Source organism: Eimeria maxima, genomic scaffold, assembly GCF_000499605.1.
Source record: "Eimeria maxima Weybridge genomic scaffold, Emw_scaff247, whole genome shotgun sequence".
In the NCBI taxonomy this organism is placed as follows: Eukaryota; Apicomplexa; class Conoidasida; order Eucoccidiorida; family Eimeriidae; genus Eimeria; species Eimeria maxima.
Genome location: NW_013565320.1, coordinates 1 through 19,070, shown reverse-complemented (window position 1 = coordinate 19,070; position 19,070 = coordinate 1). Strand labels below are relative to the sequence as shown.

The following is a 19,070-nucleotide window of genomic DNA, read 5'->3' as shown; positions in this document are numbered from 1 at the left end:
GTGTGATACGAAAGCAGTTCGATGCGTCACTATCACCGTTGTGCTGCACTAGTGTTGCACCGGCTGTGGGGCTGTTGGCTCTGTCTGGCGGTTTTTTACCGTCATATCGCGTAGAAAGCAGAGAGCTGCATTACCGAGACTGTGAATTACTGCAGGCCTTCGCTGTCCATTGAAGGGAGATAGACTATACGCTCAGATGCTGCAAATGTGGCAGAAGGCAGAACAAATAGCAAAGGGGTCGGGTGCTGAAGGCTGTCTAGATGCGGTGGATGCAGAGAAACTCATGCACCGAAAAGGAGTGGTCGCTCTGCCCTTACATCTCAGGCGAATACAGTGGAGAACATTCGCAGGTGAGGTTCTTTATGGAGCGCTACGAGATCAGCCATAGGTGTTTTGTTGGTGCTCTGAAAACGTCACAAGGCTAGCACAAACACCCGCGAAACTTTCAGCATTTGAGTCTCATCCACTGTATTCAGGTAAAGATGTAGCTGTGGAAGCTCCCCTGGGAGAGCATTTGCTTGCCGCACTCCAGGCATTCGGGCTTTACGATCGAGAAACTATTCAGAAACAGATCCGTAATTGGCTGCGTTTGCCACCTTGACGATTCCAGTAGTTGTGCCTGTCTACGAATTTTATAATATAGACTCATACATTTTTGTAGTTAAAGACACGCAAGGTGGACATCAGCGCCTTCCAGGGCATTCGAGGGAGGCTGTATCACTGGTAGTTGCATGCCCCCGGTTGTTTGATGCATGGAACTGCCGGGTTAACTATAACCCAGTCTCAGGATATTAGATTTAATTTAAGCTTGGCTCAATAACTGCCTGAGAGCTACGACATCTTTGAAGTTGACGGAGAGCGTATTGTACGGTCGATGTGGATGAGACAACACTGGGAGGCTTTACTATTAACACATGACTATAATAATGAGTTGAATAAAACAGTAAAATTAGCTATCTCAATAGGGGATTAGGCAACTACTGATTGTTTCAAGGGCTAAACAACGGCATTGATGCGCCATTTCCCTGCGGAGTACTTCTTCGTTATTGAGAGTCGCAAATAGTCTTGAAGGCTTAATATTTAAGCGTTCACGAGCATACACACCTTTGTTCTATTCCCTTAACATCTGAATTCGTAGCATTCAACTCTTTATCTCCCCCGTTGGACGCAACCTCAATGCCAGCATGCAGTCAGCAAACCGCCGTGGGGCCAGTTGACGTGCTACTATACCCTTCTACTTAAAAAATGAGGCTTTATAGAAGCTGTAATAGAGATACTGTTTGGACGACATGAGTTCTCCTCTTCTCGAGTCGACAAGCAACAGGCATCATGACTAAGCAGCATACCGGGCGGCTGTGACCACCAGCCACAAGCATGTGGACGTGAGCTGCATCTGATCTTCTAAATCAAATCTTTTAGTAAGCCCACTTCCTATTCTTTGTGAATTTGTTTGGAAAATCGCATCTCACGGGAGACGTACTCAGTGTGAATTCGTGTACCGGTGCCTCCTACCATCAACGGGCAAACTTGCCACAAATTTACTACTTGTCTTTCCCTGTAAACCTGAGCTTCATGGTTCTTTCGACGCTTGCACACCATCAATAAATTCCTTTGCCTCCGTTTTGACCGGGGGCCGGAGGACTTCACTCTCTCGCACTCTGTCATACGAAGACAGGGAAAATGGCGCGGGTTCATACTTTAGCAGACCTGGAAAGGCAGGACAAAAGTGCGCAGGGGGACTCTCAGACGTACGGGGGTGCATTGCCATCGATTGCATTCCCCACTGGCGATTCCCCTCCTTCGGGGCGTAGCCTCGTGGAGTGTCTGTTGCCGAAGTTCAACGCGAAGCACTGCGTCTTTATCTTGGCCGTCATTGATCTCATAGTTTACATTGCGACGGTAATCTACGGGCAGTCTCCAGATAACCCCACAAGCCCATCCATGTGAGCAAAGCTGCGGTAGGTGCCGCAGTCCGCTAATTTTCTCCCACTAGCTGCATTCTCTGGGACATATTGGGTTGCTGCAAACTCATCCTCTTCCCCTATGCTCACCTACTCAGTTCAGGTGGTCTCATCTTTAACAGGTGTTATTTGGATATTACATCGCTGTGAGATTTTGTGCAGTTCTTCGCTGATTACTTTCGGCGCCAGTATTCCGAGTGCGATAAGACGAGGTCAGATATGGCGGTTAATATGTCCGGTGTTTCTACATCTAAACATTCTCCACCTTTTCGTAAGTTGAACTCCAAATTGGCATACATGAGACTCCTACGATTCTCAGGTTCCCCCTTGTGCTGCTAAGGGGAAATATCACGCACCCCCAATCTGCAACAACGGTGTGCTCCTTCATTTCTCTGTGCTGCCGTGGCCCACAGATCAATATGTTCATGCAGATCCGAATTGGAGCCTCGATTGAAGAGAAGTGCGACTTCGTCTTCTTAGGAACATCATCACTTTCTACACTCGGTGGCTCTGGCCAGCAATTACCCTCCAGTAACAGTTGTGTGCATATATTTATCTGCGGACTAATGCCAGGATGTCTCTGTATCAGTGGTTAGTCTGTCAAAGGTAGGAGTTGAGCAGTTCAGTGTGCAGGTTTAGGGTGTACGTACAGGTACGGCACGCGTCGGATATGCGTGGCTTACCTCGTATGCGCACTTTTGGGGAATTTGGTCTCTGCTGCCACCTTCTTCTGCAATGCGGTACGACTTTGTCCGTTTGCTTTTGCATCTCGTCTCTTTTGTACAAATGATCTAGGAAGCAGGGGCGCGACCTAGCTCGTTGTAGTTCATGCTTGTTTATTCCACTTCCTTGCTGTCGGTAAATAGCGCAGTAAGATTTCAAGGCCTCCAAATAACATTTCTGGGTGCGCAGCTGAAGGTAGGATCGTCTACGGCGATTTTCGGCCTAATCGGAATTGATGTGAGTTTCCTGAGCCGGTAGTTCTTTTCCAGCATCGCATGAGTACTATTTATATGGTTATGGCCACTTACATAGAATGCCTGGTAAAGGTATTAACAACTGCCGTCTACGTAGGGTGGTTGGAGCCGTTTTAGCCAGTATAAACTTTTTCATTGAACGTTTGCTCTCTTTACTGTGCAGCTAGCGGAGTTGTTGGTGATTTGGCATTCCATCGAAGACCGACGCCCGGTAGTGTTGCAGCTTGTGTAGGTATTACGGCATGCCTCCTTGTTAAGTGCAGCGTGCAATACTTGCAGCCTGCAGTACCATTATGGAAGCGCACTCCATCTAGACAAGCTCAACAATCTAAAATATCTGAGATGCTGACAAATGTGGACGAGCGAAGCATGCGTGTTTGTGTCTTTAGACTTTTCGGTCTCCTCTTTGTTTTTCTCTCCATAGGTAGTGCTACAGGTAGGGCACTCTTTGGCACATATATCAGCAGCACGGCAGGCAATGCAGACTCCAACAAAATTATTTACTGTTTAAGTATTCGAAAACAAAACGATGATGAATTGTGGACTCTTCTGGTTGTATCATTCACACCCAGTTGCTGCAGCATTGTCGTCAGCTATTAGTTGCAAACACATACAGTGCTGTAGAAACTGGGTGTGAAAATACCGGGTGGTGATTTCTTGCGCTTCTTCATTTTGTCGTTGCAGACGTCGTAGGCCATTTGGCGGGGATGGCCGCTGGCCTTTCCTTCGGTTTGGTGTATAACAGCTCGAATCCTCAGGGTTCCCCGTAAGGCCCTCCTTGATTCCAGTTAATGAGCAGCGTACTAATGAGCAGCGTACCATCTCCCTGTGTTTTTTGTGTAAAAGTAGCCGCTTCATTGTTGCCTTTTCGGTTGATCATGCCTTATTTGTCTCGCAGAGCTGTATTTTGAGATAGTGATAGCCCTGTGTCACCCAACTGAGCTCTGTTCGCATGCATCGTCTGCCGTTTTTTTGCTGGGTTCTTGTTTGTTGTTAGGCATGTCGATGTCTATACTCGCATCAGCTACGCATTCAATGCTGTCATCGTGGGTGTCTCGGTGGTAGCCCTGTGGTTCCTCCCCCGTAGTTGCGCCTGAACTTCCATTTGATTCTTCTTGCGATTCTGCGTTACAAACTACCAGTAGGAAACTCAGCAGCATAAAGCCACTACTAACAACAGGGCAACAACATCGAAAAGCAGCACCGACAGGCATCGCCACAACAACTATATTAATACTGTCTCAACGACAAACAAACCAAGGTTGGCAACAGCAGCAGAGAAGGGAACAGGGGCCCGCGGGCCTGATGGCTTTTTTAAGGGTGCCTCTTTTAAAGTGGAGCGAGCACTCGCCAACCTCTGTTGCTTCGCGTTTTCGTTTGTGGTTTTCCGGGGTCTCTTCGCTTGATACTGGTGCCAAGGGGCCGTCGTCGCTTTAGATATGTGTGCAGGGCCTTCAGTGGGTCGTCGTAGACAGACAGAAGCAGAAATGCACAATGGACGGCAGGACGGAGGCACCTGTTTGCATCTGAGCACTGCTCTGGTTGAATGGACCGTCTTAATAATGCTACAACGTGCTTGCATTTATAGTGCTGTTATGCAGAGACTAGGACTTTGTGTAGGTTGCTGCTAACCATACAGGAAACAGCTGTAGCAGTTTCCGGTGTTACAACAGCACAAGCCTCTTAGCAGGCTCCTTGATGCAGCACAGATGCAGAAGGGGGGAACTGAAGACCAGTGGGAACAGTTCTAAGCTCGTTGAGTTTATTTTTCGCATTTCCTGAAGTGGATGCCGTGTGCCTGGGGCGGCGATAGTCGAGTTGTGATGCACGCAAAATGCTTAGGACAATTTGGAGGAAGCATCTATGGTGCCCTCCTTCCATTGTGCATGCTGGCTACTGCAGGAAAAAGGCGTAAGTCGGTTAGTGGGGAAGTGTAGTTCGGTTGAGATTACTTGCAGCACCTAGCGGCAACTCCTACTGCAGCTCAAAACTATACGGGTTTGGACCCTAGCAACATATATACGACTTTTGTTAGACATGTATTCTGCCTCACTAGCCAGCATGCATGCAAGTAGGAATGGCGATGGCGTCTACTTGACCCGACGCCTGCTGCAGGTGTTCGTTGCCTAAATTGGGAGGTTGGCGCCCACGCCACGCCCTCCTCGCCTACCCAATGTTGATGTGCTGCTGTGCTGCCGAGTCTGCGGGGCTTCCTTCCGCCGTAGTCTATGGAAGGGATTACTTAAATGCACAACATGTGGGCAGGAAAATGCAGCGTAACAATCTCATTTGTGCTCCTCCATGCACCTCCAAGCCACCAGCGTCTTCAGATGTTTCATAATCGAGGTTTGGGCACCTGGTCAAGCACGAAATCGGGCAACAAAAAGTAAACTGTAGCGGTGGACCTCGAAGGTGTTGAAATTAATTGTCACTTTTGGTAATTTTATTGGCTTCTGTTTCTAATTATTAGTTTTCAACTGTGTCCCACCCTTGTTGCATTAGGTCTAAATATTGAAAGGAATGCCATGATGCGATGCGTGTTCATGCTGAAGCCGTTGGGCCCCATCATTGCCGATTTTGCAAAATGTGTTATTTTTCACTGACTTTGTATATTCACTACATTTTCACAAATACTAATTAGCCATTGCGTAAATGTTCAAAGAGAATCTACCTATCGTCCTGATGAGTAAACGTAAAGCCGCGGAGACTGTAGAGCAGCAAGACGTAGAATCCAGGGAATACAACGCATTGGAAAAACCGGGCTGTTGCGCCCTTGTTCCCCCTTAGTTCTTCATTCTTATTCCTTACCCAATGTCTGAAAATTTGATCACTGAGAAACCAGGAACTTCTGATTTCTCTGTTGCCGTAACCAATCCCGATTTATTTCCGGATGAACTGAAGGCAGAAAACATAAGCACCTGGATCGCCACAGGGTGAGCGTAAAGGACTTCATTCCATTAAGGATAACCATTAACCTTTTCATGAAATTATTGATCCTTTACTTCTTTTCATGCCTCCAATGGAGGACGTAGCTAACAGCAGCAGCCCAAATGCAGGCGGTCCGTGCACCTGCAACATTTGTTTGCTGCACCCTCACCTAAAGGAAGCTCTAAGGCGTATGCAGCCGCCTGAACTGCGGCTATACTCCCGTACTGAGCTGCTGGAGCTACTCGAAAAGGACATTGCCAATGCCTGCGATGAGCAGCAAAAGCAAGTGGTGAGTTTCACTCCGCTGAAACTCACAGTACACCTTCGCTACCTGTGTCGACAGGACGTGCAAGTGCGAGTGTGGCGGTCGAGCATTCGTAAGAGTAAGAGCAGCTCGTCCACCGTGTTTTATAGCGCATGGCTCTGACCTGCTTACACCCCATAACAGGCACTTGAGTGATGAAGTCACGCAGGCAGTAGCATTTTCTCTTTTCACTAAATTTTGTCGTCTAAGCTACAGGTTCTGCGAAGACTGGATGCACACATAGAGGGTGGATGACGCAGGCTGCATCTGAAGAGAGTTGGTGGCATCTCTGTTCAGTAGATCCGACGTTCCCCTTTTACGTTATTCCCACGTAAGCAAGAAACACAGGTGTACAGTGATGATGCCATTCACGTTCCTGAGCAACGGCTGCCGCTGTTGTTAAAGGACGCATTTGTGTGCCTCCAAATACTTCTGCTAGGTTTCTAGGGTTCCATAGTACTGACTCTGCTTGAGTGCTTCACCTTCGTATTGAACTGGAACGTCAATGTTCCGATGTTTGTGTCCTTTCACCCGGTGCGTAATATACCAGCGCTTTGTGCAACTCAAACTCAGGAAAGAATTTGTTGGTGCCCTCGCATCGTATTTGGCTAGTCGTATTAAATTCATTCGAAGGGAAGCCGGCAGGGCTGCACACAACCACCGCTGTAATGCAGCTGATGCACCAGCAGCAAGGAGCAGCAGCAGCGGCTGCTGCAGCCGCAGTTGCTGCAGTCGTTGGGACCCAAATAGACCCATTACTATATTGGAATGTGGAGCTGGCACAGGAATTCTAGCCGCTCACCTGCTACCCCTGCTGGAGGAGCAGCTCCAGACATTTCAACAATCTGAGAGCATCACGACACTTAGCGCGAAACAGCAGCAACCCCACCAGCATGAGGAGCAGATATCGGAGCCATCTGGGCAGGTGCAACCGCTTATTGGTCTACAAGCCACCGAAGCACTTCTCAGTCAGGCATTCAGCGATGGCAACAGCCCAGATATTCCCACACAATCCGCTGACGACTCTGCACAAACAGCCACGAGTGCTGCTCCTGTCTTTTCTTACGTTGCATCGGAACCTCGAGTGGGGCTGAGATGGTGCCCTACTGCTTTGGCTGCGACGCGTGAGGGGTGTAGATCACTGATGGAACGGCACTGTCCGCAGCTTGTTATTTGCTGCTGGATGCCATTCAATGTAGACTGGACGGAGAAGGCTCGCCACAGTGGCTGCGCCTGCTGCCGAGAAGTGCATCAAGGAAGCAGCCACTTCCCTGCGATGCAGCACCACCACCACTCCCCTTGCCAAGTGAAGGAATACATCCTCATAGGGCATGCAGAAGGAGGTCTTGTGGGACGCCCGTAAGTGCCTACACGTGCTGCTTACTTTCCCTAGCGCGATGCCATTTATCCCATGCGTTGAGTGGGGTTTTACGGATCAGTTCCTTTGGGTGCGAATACTGACTAACAAGGGGTTCTACTTCACAAGGGTCCCTAAAAGCCCTAGGAACCGCTGCTAATAAGACGCGGCATTGGTTGTTCGCTTCATCTCACCGGGGAGGGGACTTCTCCAGTTTCATTATCGTTGTTTCTGGGTGCAGGCTTGAGACGTGGGGAATGCGTTGCCCAGACGCCAGCCACTTGCCTCTTGGAGTTGATTATGAAATCCCTCAAGAGTTAACCCGGCGGCTTCTGCACAGTTCGTCCTGGAGCCCCTCTGAAGAAGATATCAGTGGCCCTGATGCTGATGAGCATGCAATAATAGGGTCAACAACTATGGGGGAAAGCGTTAGCAAGAGGCGCCGGGAAAATATAGAGGACGAAGAACGGAGCAGCAAAATGTGGAAGTCAGCCAACAACTTCCGCTCCCTTCCACCAGATGTTCCAGCATCAAAAGCAGTTGATAATCAAACAATAGACGGCTATGTGCGGACATACTGTTCATCCTCACATCAGCAACACGAAGGCGATTTCCGGGGAATGGGAATTAAGCACCAACTGTTGCCTCTGCACGATCGGCCGTATTACCGGGAAGGATTTTTCCGTCTGCCCCCCAAGCCCACTGAAGAAGGGGCGGAAACAGCGATGGGCGAGGGAACAGGAAGCAGCTTGCTGCTTGAGGAGCTGCGGCGCGCACGACCTCTCAGCCGGTTTGATTCGCTCCACAGCCTGCGTGCCAGGTTACCCTCGGCGTCTCAAATCGTAGTGTTCCGCCGCATGAGCAGTACGCAAAATATTTAACGTTGACGAATTGCAGCGTATGCCTATTACCGTGGCTGGCTGGTCGTTTCAATATGAACCGATCGAATTTGGTTTTTCTGAGCACTTCCAATAGGTACGTAGCACTCTTTTTGTGGTATGTACAGCGGCTTTCTATATACGCGAAAGTGCAAAATGTGCAGATGAGGTAGCACTGCAAGTAACAATCAAACAGAGGCTCTGCTCACTTTCGGTAGTACAGAAAGCTCCCATAAACAAAGATATGGATGGACCTCAGAGGGCTCATAATAGGACATCGAAATCTACTTAAGCATGCTTGTCTCGAATACTGGCAGTATTCGGACACCAACAGCACGACAGCAGGAACCGTACCAGACTTCTCGAGATCCACCCCAACTGCGTTCAGTCGACTGCATTCAGTTTATCTGCATAAAGGTTTGTGGCGGTGTGTGACTTCCGAGTACGGCAGGTACACCACTCTCCACCACAGGTTGCTCGGAAATGCCTGGTTTGACAGTTATAGACCGGAATCATTCTGTGACTGCGGCGCTTCTGATATGCTTACTAAGCATTTGATTGCCCCGCTTTGCTGCCGCGCTCATCTGGGAGCTCTGCTCCTCCAGTAGGGGACTGGCTGTCCGCAGCAGCATCTGCCGGCGGCTTTCTTCGTTGCTTCGTGTGCGGAGGCTTCCTTATGCGGGTCATGTGGCTCTTCCGCTCCTGCGATGACTAAATACAATGCAAGAATAACAAAAGCCCTACGTAAGTCAGAAGTAGGGCATCAGAGCACTAGCGTCAGGGAAACCCACGGAGGAGCTCTGGAGTTGAACATACTTCAAACTCACAAAGGGGTTTTGCAACGCAAACCTGACTGAAAGTGAACGCTACAGAGCCAGGAGGGAGCCTGGCGAGACTTACAGCAAGGGGAACTTGGGCACCGAAGAACAACCAAGTGCTGATGACTCCTCCCATCAGAGGATAGCATTTTCCTGTCACAACATACGTGATGTTTTCAACTGGCATGTCCAGCAAGCGGCGAAACCGACGGCTTCCTCCCAAATAGCTGCGAATTTCCGTTGAGTCTGAACCAATAATTGAAAATCGCAACAGCGCAGGAGTCAGGTTAGGAATTGTAAGAGCTAGACGTTTCTGAACAGCTTTCCTAAATCACACTCCAAAAATTATCTTCGATCCACACAGAACGCATCCTTCCTACAGCTCGCACACACTGAAAGGGAAACGGCACCCACCAGAGGTAGCCAGGTGAATCGGGAAACCACAGAAGACGTGGTTTGGTTTTACAGGAAACACATTCTGCTGCCAAAGGTAATAAATTTGCTCCTGAAAGGGAACAAAGTACAAGGAGATAATATGTACCGTTTTGCAGCGGGAGTGCCAACATTTATGAAGTAGCTGTTATCTCCTATGCGTAACTGCCGCTGAGAGTATCATCTTTGAGGGAAATGTATGCAAGACTGCGAGTGTATGGACTGGACACTTGCTCATGAAGGAATCTACCATGCGGTAATACCAATTCCACTTGGCGACCTGCTCCACTGCATAACTTCCGCTCGACACGGGCATTTTCCACTCCGTTGGAACTCGCGGTTCCTTGAACACAAACAAGAGAAACAGAGGGCAGAAGGGCAGCTAAAAAAAAAGGAAAATGTTGACGGCGAAGGTGATTCCACGATTCGTATTTATTCCTTCACGAACTGGATTTGTCCGCTTAATATATGTTTTTGGAATGTAGTTTTTGTGTGCGTGGGGGGGTTCGTTGGTATGTAGTTTGTTAGTAGGCATGGACCGCGTTAGGCAGGTCGGTGAGATGGATTTCATCGATTTATTACACATGCAGTATCGTGTGTCTGCCACTTTAGACGGCATTTGCCCCTCCCACCCTGTTCCTCATCACAACCCACGTATAGTCAGTCAATCGACCCAGCCATCCATATGATTCAAGCACTGCGCCTCCCGCAATACGTGGTACCTTTACAAGACAAATGCATGCGTCTTCAATACGAGTGAGCGAATCATGCATGCATAAAGGTACCACGGCTTGCCTGTTCGATTTCACGACTTCCTTCACCGGCTTCTTGCTGAGCCGATGGTTCTGTGCCATCCGCCTTCTTAATGACTTTCCTCGTCTGTCCTCCGGAAGCCAATCCTAATTTAGCGAGATCTACTCCTCCATCAAAAGTCGCGTACTCCTTTGGGGGTAGCTTGGGCGGCTCGAGAAGATCCCCGTAAGGGTCCAGGTCCCCCATCTTCGCTTCCGCCTCAAGCTGAAGGGCCCCTGCCGCTCCCTCTCCTCCCGGCATGACCGGATCTCTACCTGCATGCGCAATTGGTGATGCTTAACCAGCATGAAGCATATTTGCTCGAGCGGTGCAGAAGTGCAATGCAACTTGAGCAGGAGCATTCTATTAGCGTCTGAAAACGTCGAAATGATACCTGCGGGAACACCCGCTTCGTACTTCTGTCTTGCATAGTTCATGTCGAAACCTTCAGGCAAGCCATCTGCTTTAACATTCGGGCGAGCAGACGCTCCGGAATCGATGAAATCCGTCGCACCGAACTGCCTAACACGATCCATGCCTACACACAAAGCACATACCAGCAAGAAAACACCCCAAAACTATATCCTACAAACATATATTAAGCGGACAAACCCAGTTCGTGAAGCCCAGAAGGAATAAATACGAATCATGGAATCACCTCCGCCGTCAACCATTTCCTTCTCCCCTGTAATAGGATTCAAACGAAACGCGCCATGCAGCCGGACATCCGCAAGTCTGCCTGAACACACGCGAATATGGGGCAACATCTGTAGAATTTTCGTCGGTCTACAAATAAGCACGCATGCGCGAAGCTCAGCACGGGGGCAGATCCACAATGAAAAACCCACGAAGCTGACGAAGGCTGATGGCGACATGCGGAACGGTTGCCAGCATATACGGAGCATGCGTCAGCACATGTGTAACAGCACCTAGAGCCACCGCACCTTTGTTTAAAGGAACAGGGCCCACTGGAGATATTTGCTGGATGGCGCCCAGTGCCATATTTCCGTATGGCTGCACAGAGAGGCATATCCTAGTTTCAAATGGTAGGCCTGTCTTATGCCGCAAGGGGAAAAATGTAATGTCAAAGGTGCAAAATACTTCGAATGAATTAAGTAAAATGCAGGAGTTCAGGAAAGCAGCATTCTCACTTGTCCTCCTGTGGTCGTAACTGCGTAACTATACTCGTTGACACCTGTAAGTGGATTGTACACCATTCCTTCGGGAGCCGGCTGCAGCACGAGGCAAAAGAAAAAATACAGGGTGGAGTGATCATCAACAGACGCTTACCATCGTTGCATACACCCATGCGAAGCATAGGAAGCAGAGTCTGAACGTCTACTTACGGGCGGGCCAGCTCCTGCGTTTCTGGTGGAGGCCCAATCCCGGTTGGCCTGGTCGTAGTCAATATCCAGCATCATTCGGTGTTCTTTGGTTGTCATAAACAATCTTTTGTCAGTTTCCCCAGCAGATGCCTCACCAGGGATCCGGTCAACACCTGGTCTTCGAGGATGGGACGAGCTTCCCGAAGCAGATACTGCTGCTGAATTAATATTCTCTGAAGCGTTAGATAGTGACACCACTGCAGGGTTCTCAAGGGTAACGCGACTCCTGCAATTGCCACTGCTGTTAGTGCCGCTGCTGACATTTCTGCTCTGTGAAGGTCCATGCACTCGGGTGGAAATATGTGAAGGCTCTGCAGTGTGCAGTCCTGCGGATGCGGGTGCTTCCGAATTAGCTGAACCCTTTGCTCCCTTTAGCGACAACAGAGTGGCGGTGGCATGACGTATGCTGCCTGCGAGCACTGAATTTCTTGCCCGCTGCAAGGAAGAGGCGTACGCCTGCTGCATACGCTCAGATATACCTCCCTTCAATCTCCCGGTTGCCATTGATGAAATGGCTTCTTTTTCTGCGTCTTTTCCAATTACAGAGCGGAATTTTATTGAACGCCATTCCTCGTTCGTTCTCTCCCCCCCTCCAGCGGCATCTTTCTGTTCTGTTCTTCGAGATCGCAGCTCGATGTGATCTGCAGATGCTGTAGCTTTTTTACTTGGAAATGACTCAGTAACTTCTAAAATAGACTCCCAGCTGTTGGGCCTTCTACTGACATTATTGCTGTCATTGTTGCTGCTGCTCCGAATGCGCCTTTTGACCTTTTCAAGAGGAGGGTAAACATGCAAGGGACGCCATGGATTGGTCTGACAGCCTGCTGACGATTCGCAGACGTCACTGTCGGGCAGGGAGTCAAGGGTACCTCTTTCGCTCTCGATAGACCCAGCATAATGGGCCTCCAAGTCAACACTTTCTGATGATCCCAAACTACTTCCTGTACCGTGAGCAGGTTGCACTCTAGGCGAATGATTCTGAGCCTCCTCCTTTGCCTGATGGAGCCCCTCCGCCTCTTCGCACTCTTGTTGTAGGAGCGTCCCTTCCGGGTTGGCCATCGCAACCGTAACGTAAGGCTTCCGTTGCCTGCGCATTGCCTCCAAGTGCCTGCTTTTTTGTTCTGCAGCGTATCCTGCAAGCCACTGAAATCCCGCCTGACTGCTCTGCCTTCTGCCTGGCTTGCGATGCAGACAAAGCGATGGCTGGTCACTGGTCGATGAGCCAGTTGATGTGTCAGAAGCGCTTTCCTCCTTGGCCCGACGGGCAGCTGTTTCAGCAGTTGCGATGCTGCTGCATCTGCTGGGATGCTTTCCGCGACCTGCATGCAGCTGCTTCCTTGTCTCTTCTTCTGTACTGTCGTGATGCACTTCTTCCACAAGTTCACCCTCGCTAGTTGATCTGCTGCAGCTGCTTCGCCTACTGCTGCTTCTGGAATTGCTGCTAGGAGAAACGTATGCCTCTGTTGGAGCTGAATCAGATGACCCATATTCCGACGCAGTGTCGAATGAGCCGTGGCTGGAGGGGGGATCACTTTCGAAGCCCATTCTGAAAATCCGAGACTGCCTAGATGAAGCGTGCCCTGCGCGTTCACCAACTAAACCATTTGCAGTTCCCTCGGCGATGGCCTGCTCTGCCTGCAGAGTGGCAGCACGGGCTTCCATACGCTCATACACTTTCCGTCTCAGGTCTTCTTTGAGGAGCAGGTGGGCGCGCTTCCTCTCACTCATCTCCTCACTCGAGCCCACAGACTCAAATATGTTATTTGTACCGCAAGCCTGAGAGTGAGGTGACTGGATGTTCCCTATCGAAGGCATGGAAGAGAGGCCTTGCTGGTGCTTCTTGTTGCCTTGCTTTCGCTTCCTTGCTGTGGCCACCAAGCGGCACCAAGGGCGCATTGGAGAGCGCTTCACACGAGAGCTGAGTAAGTTCTTAGTTGAAGGGAAAAGATGCCCTCCTGAGTTGAGAATGTGCTCCTCCAGCTCATTAGCCAGCTGCTGGGAGCACTGAGCCAGGCTCTCCAGCAGATGCGTGGACGTATCTTGCCCTGCGACGTTCTCTACCGAAACGGCTCCCTTCATCGGCTGTGCTTTGGTCGTCTTTGTTGAAAAACCCGGTACCCCTGGGGCCGTCGAAGGATCTCCGTTGCAGTAATTGCTGCCGCTCGCTGCGACGGCCGCCGCGGCTGTAGTGCCTGCAAAGAATGACCGGTTCTCAGCTGTTGCTTTACCCGCCTGCTGCTGTTTCTTCGCAGCCTGCAAAAGACGGAAGCCTTCTGCAGCAGCTTGCTGCAACATGCGCTGTAGTGCCTTTAACGTGCGACGCCTATTCCCCCACCGCTTCTTTGCTCCACTAGCAGATCCCATCTGCAGTGCCTTGTTGGAATGATTTTTGTCCGCTCGATCTGTCTTCGAAGGTAATTCGAAGGAGGCACCACTGCAAGATCTGCATGGGAGGCAAGCAGCATTTTGTGGTTCTACACTGAAGCGTAGGCCTGACGGAGCCACATGGTCCCCACCACTGGATCTCTTTGGTCCGTTGAACCATCCAACGTGGCCTCCCCCAGCCATATATCCCTTTACTAGTCTTGCTTCCTCCTGTTCGGCACGTCGTTGTTCTGTGTCGTAATCTACCATGGCCGCAGAGGCAGCATCCACAGGATTGAGTGGTACTTGATAGACAGGCGGACCCGAGGGAGTGGTGGGTGTCTGCAAATGCAAATAGCCTCCTTGCTGACCCTCTAGGCGTGCTGCATCCTGCAAGCAGTGTGTACACAATAGGGAACATTCCATTGTGTTGCGCTGACTTGCCCCTTCAGAAACCACGCTTAAACAGAAGAAAAAGTGCTAAACACAACACCCTCTCAACAAAGCTGTCAGGGAAGGTGATGACAATTGAAAAGTTTACTTTTAACCTAAACCTCACTTCTGGTGCAACATATGTTCCCTCTCCTGTAACAGCAAAGGGGTCGTAAAAGCCTCCTGGAGGGGGGTTGGCTGCAAATATATCCTGGAAGTCATTATATCCATCACCCATCATTTGCAGAGCCTGTAAGAAGATACAGTTCGGGCACAAGAGTCACCTATCAAGCTTCCATATTACAAAGTTCCCTTGCTCAAAGCAAATTATTGGAAAAGCGCATTGCCAAATGAATCACAACTAGCCCCTCTTTGCAAAGTTCCTTTGATGCAATAACATAACAGGCAACAGCTTACGCCTTGAATAACAGGATCTGGCTCTACTCCATCTCCACAGTTTGGGGCATTTGAAGCTTGCACAGTGTCAAAAAAGTCATAGTCAGCTTTTGCAGATGCATTTGCGTCTGCCATTTCTTCTGGGAAACTTGACCAGCCGACGTGATTGGCGGGTGGTCCCGGGTTGTGAGCTTCGTCGAGATGAAGTCTGGAGCACAGGGAATCACCAAAAACTAAATGAGTTGTGGCACATGCGCCTAGATTGTCAAGCAGCAACGCAATGGACAGATAGAGTCTGCCACAGAGTTTGACAGGGATATACCGTGCATTGCTACACCCAGCAGAGTAGCGCAGTAACGTACCTGAATTCCAAAAGGTCCAAATAAAAAGTTAGCTTAGATAGCATTTCTTCTCGATGCTCAAAGGAAACATCGTTGCCATTCTTGATCCGCTGCATGCGAATATGTTCCACTACATTCCCGACGAGGTCTTCAGCAAGCAGTTGACTGAAAACATCGTCAAAACAAAACGCCCCAAGCCACTCCCTACACAGTTTTAGGCGCATATCCCCGGTGATCTGTGCTCAAGTACTGAGCGCCAAAATCTGATATAGACCAAACGGGTCCAGCGTACACGTGCAAAGACACAAGATGCCAAAGGGAATGCTGAGGAAGAGCCTTCTACCCTCAAATTCAACATTCTCCCAAATCCTCACCATTTCTTGTCGCGAATAGGCGTCGCAATGATTATGTCAGTTTCAATCGGGTCTGCGGGCTCCGTGAGGAGAGGCCGCCACTTCCACAGGTCCTCAAAGTCGTAGGTGATGCACGCTGGATGAAGATTCTGCAAATTTCCCCAAAGCTGAAAATTGTTGAACACAACCTCTATAGAGCTGTATGGGACATAAGAAAGAGTAGAGTCGGGTTTCAGCAAGTCCTGAGGCAAAACCAGTCCCAGTAGGCAAAACACAACTGTTGTGGAAAGCTCTACCATCAAATCGTTACTTTTGCACTGGATTAGCTAGCTAGCACGCAGCAAAAGGCAGGGCGAGGACGAACATTTGTGCCTTCCTCGTGACTGCAATCATCTATGCAAGACAAAAAAGAGATCTGGAGGCTGTGGAGACTGGCAGTCCTCCATGCCACGAAACCTTATAGCTGTGGCAACACTGAGCTCAATACTTCAGCGGCCAACGTTATGGAGGCCACGAACCTTGGCAGGAGTGATCGGGAGTTTGTCCAGCTGTTCTTGCATCATCTTCCTCAGCTCAGCCTTGTCAACCTTCTCCGCTATACGTTTCGATTTCGCAGGAGCACGACTCTCCGTAAGAATGCCACCTTCCTCCATCACAACGTTCGGGTCTAGTCTTTCATCTGGCGCTACATCTTCTCCCCATATTTCAGAATCTGGAATGGTCGCCCCCTCTGCGGCCATGCGAGCTGCATCAGCAGCAGCTGCTGCTTGAGACTGTACATGTCGCAAACGTTTAACCGCAAGAGCGAAAGAGCAACGGTGAATACTCCTGAAGCAGCACTTTTAAATGTAACTAATTTCATGTGTTGCAGTGTCCATGACGATCGTAAGTAATGACTTCACATATGACTTGCCCGATAGCGCTTACACCTAAAATTTGCAGGTTCTGTGTGCAGCACTCTAGAGTTTATTAGATACTGGCATGCTCCATGCATTAACTTTGAAGAGACTAACCTCTATCCACGCAAACCACTCTTCAAGGTAGGTTCCTTCCCAGTACTTTTCAGCTGCTTCTTCCAGTGATTCCTACAGTGCAATGCAACGTAGGGCAGGTACAACCAGACTGAGAAGATGCCAAACCAACACTGGCAGCGACGGGTCACCATACACGATGTGCCTAAGGGAGTTAGAAGGCTCACCTTCGGCTTGAAGTTCTCCGGGGGCCCTTTCGAAGGATAGCCCCACCTGTAGAAAGAAAAATGATTCGAAGCTTTTTATTCGGTGTACAACACATCCACAGGCAAGACACTAATACTGAGCCACGAACCTAAAAGCTGCTTAACTAGGTTTAGGCAGGTTAATTTTTCGAGTCGCCTTTAACAGGTGCTTACCGATATGGGAGACAGTAGCGCTTCCTATTTGTGGTTTCCCAAAAGACCACCCAACCGCCAGCATGGCGCGTCATGACCCATGCATGGTCGGTGGCGTACCCGTCAATGGTCCCTGAGAGACGCATATCCGGCAAGCTGAAACCGCATCTACTCCTTCCACGCCACAAAGAAAACCAACGACAGTCAAGACTTCCCAGATTTAAAACTGTGCCAAACTCTTGTTCGGTGTAGCAAGCCATGGCTCTGCGTTTGGTGGCGTGCCACTGCCGAACATCCGCAGTGCAGACACGTCAGCCAAACCTCCATGCTTTCAGAGATATGTGGCGTACCTTTACACACATATGCATCGTAGTCCAGCCCCAAGAGGCAGCTGCACAGTAGGACCGCATGATCATTCACTCCCCCTCTTCGAGTAGTCAGGAGAGATGCTGGGCTTTGCCACCGCTGGAACTCCCCGTCCCGCAGCTGTTTTGGGGAGAACAGATATGCGATGTTACTCAGCCAGTGTAACAGCTCCCCTTCCACAGCCAGCTGCGCTGGGACAGCAATCGGTACCACAAATGACGGCAAGGGGAAAATCAGACGGCTTTGGGAATGTTCCGCTACGCTTACAAACCTTCTTTCCTTTGGAGCCTCAGGAAACCATTGCAAATACATCTTCTGCCACCGCCGAAAATCCTTGTTCCATCGGCGCTCAACCTGCATCCAGATATCGTTTGAATTTTTGACCTACACCAAGAACACAAGGGCAGTTGACTGTGAGGCTGACGGAAGAGAATCACAGTACAAAGAGTGGCAAGTGGGTGCCACGGCGTGCACAGCAATCCAAAATGCAAAATGATGGCTGTGATCCGATGCCTCCATCCTGGTTATTCAGCAAAAGAAACGCCTGAAAAGGATCTCTGTCGAAGGCTGCTGCAATGCGCGGGAGCCAGATTGCGCTCTTTCTGATGGCCTACCACTGGTTGTGGGGGCATCTCAACATCTTCAGGCATCGGGGGAATAAAGAAGACCTCGCACCAGAGCAAACTCTTGTCACCGCTCATCTGTGGCAATGTTGACCCCTTGAGCTCTAGAAAACAAGAAAAGAAAACTGCAATATCAAATATGACAGCCTGAGCGAACCCCATTAAACCCTAGCTGCAGTCAAGCGGAAAGTCCAACATAGTCCCCCGTAACTACTACTTACCTAGTACTCGTTTTAGGACTAGCGTTTCATAGGGCCACTCGTAAGGAGGCACAACAACCCTATCATCATCTGGCAGAACAGTATCGCCAAATCCGGAGTAGTCGGAGTCATCTCGATTTGCGAACTCTGCTGGCCGTCCATCTGGAAGCCGGGTTTTTTCATCGCTTTCTTCGACACCCTAAAGCCAAAAACACCAACATCATACCACGACAAAACACCCGCGTGAGTTGCACACTACTACAAAACGGGCTGCAGCATTCGGTTAGGGGAGGGTCTGACAGGTCTACCCGTAAGTGAATGCAAATGTACCCACAAGCAGCAGCGTTTGCTGCGGGGACTAGCACTAGTCAGCTGCGCCTATTGTTCTGTATCACCGCCGTACCACCGCCAGGCTCCTCGTGTCTCGCTGTCCCTCCTTCCAAAGGAGATGAAGGCTTATGTCTGCCTCTCCGAGGAAGTCAGAAGTGGTATCGTCTGAGTCCCAAACTTCAAAGGACAACGGGCCCTTTGCAAACAAGTCCAAAGGCAGGGTAAACTGCAGCACAAAAGCATAGAGTCCTGAAAATAATACTGTCTACACACGCTGGCTCAAGTTCGGTTGAATATACGAACTTATGTGTTGCGAGTGACTGTGTCTGATGTATCACCATTCAATCTTGAACAACCACTAAGGATGGGTAGGTGGCACGCCGCAACAGCAGTGTATCTGCAACAAGTGGATAAATAAATAAATAAATAAATAAATAAATAAATATATATATATATATATATTA

At 49.6% G+C, this 19,070-nt stretch overlaps 3 protein-coding genes across 3 annotated transcripts; 2 read left to right on the top strand and 1 right to left on the bottom strand.

Moving 5' to 3' along the window:
• Positions 1-1,680: 1,680 nt before the first annotated feature.
• Positions 1,681-4,035, top strand: EMWEY_00024090 (Rhomboid family protein, expressed, related; the record flags this gene model as incomplete). The annotated part of the gene is made up of 9 exons (XM_013480878.1): positions 1,681-1,943; positions 2,124-2,232; positions 2,375-2,421; positions 2,614-2,701; positions 2,874-2,921; positions 3,102-3,166; positions 3,328-3,374; positions 3,623-3,704; positions 3,936-4,035. The coding sequence occupies 9 exons, from the start codon at positions 1,681-1,683 to the stop codon at positions 4,033-4,035; spliced, it is 849 nt and encodes a 282-aa protein (XP_013336332.1).
• A 2,640-nt stretch (positions 4,036-6,675) lies between these two features.
• EMWEY_00024080 (hypothetical protein, conserved) lies at positions 6,676-8,840 on the top strand (the record flags this gene model as incomplete). The annotated part of the gene is made up of 3 exons (XM_013480877.1): positions 6,676-7,529; positions 7,769-8,317; positions 8,723-8,840. The coding sequence occupies 3 exons, from the start codon at positions 6,676-6,678 to the stop codon at positions 8,838-8,840; spliced, it is 1,521 nt and encodes a 506-aa protein (XP_013336331.1).
• Positions 8,841-8,951: 111 nt separating this feature from the next.
• EMWEY_00024070 (Centrosomal protein of 76 kDa, related) lies at positions 8,952-18,802 on the bottom strand (the record flags this gene model as incomplete). The annotated part of the gene is made up of 21 exons (XM_013480876.1): positions 8,952-9,107; positions 9,306-9,536; positions 9,919-9,998; positions 10,477-10,722; positions 10,842-10,985; positions 11,106-11,186; positions 11,392-11,461; positions 11,599-11,679; positions 11,794-14,586; positions 14,756-14,878; positions 15,046-15,232; positions 15,387-15,530; positions 15,740-15,960; positions 16,237-16,491; positions 16,732-16,803; positions 16,917-16,962; positions 17,109-17,220; positions 17,438-17,837; positions 18,068-18,180; positions 18,298-18,475; positions 18,680-18,802. Coding segments are annotated over 21 exons (5,856 nt in total), but the record flags the coding sequence as incomplete, so codon positions are not given.
• Between the last annotated feature and the right edge of the window lie 268 nt (positions 18,803-19,070).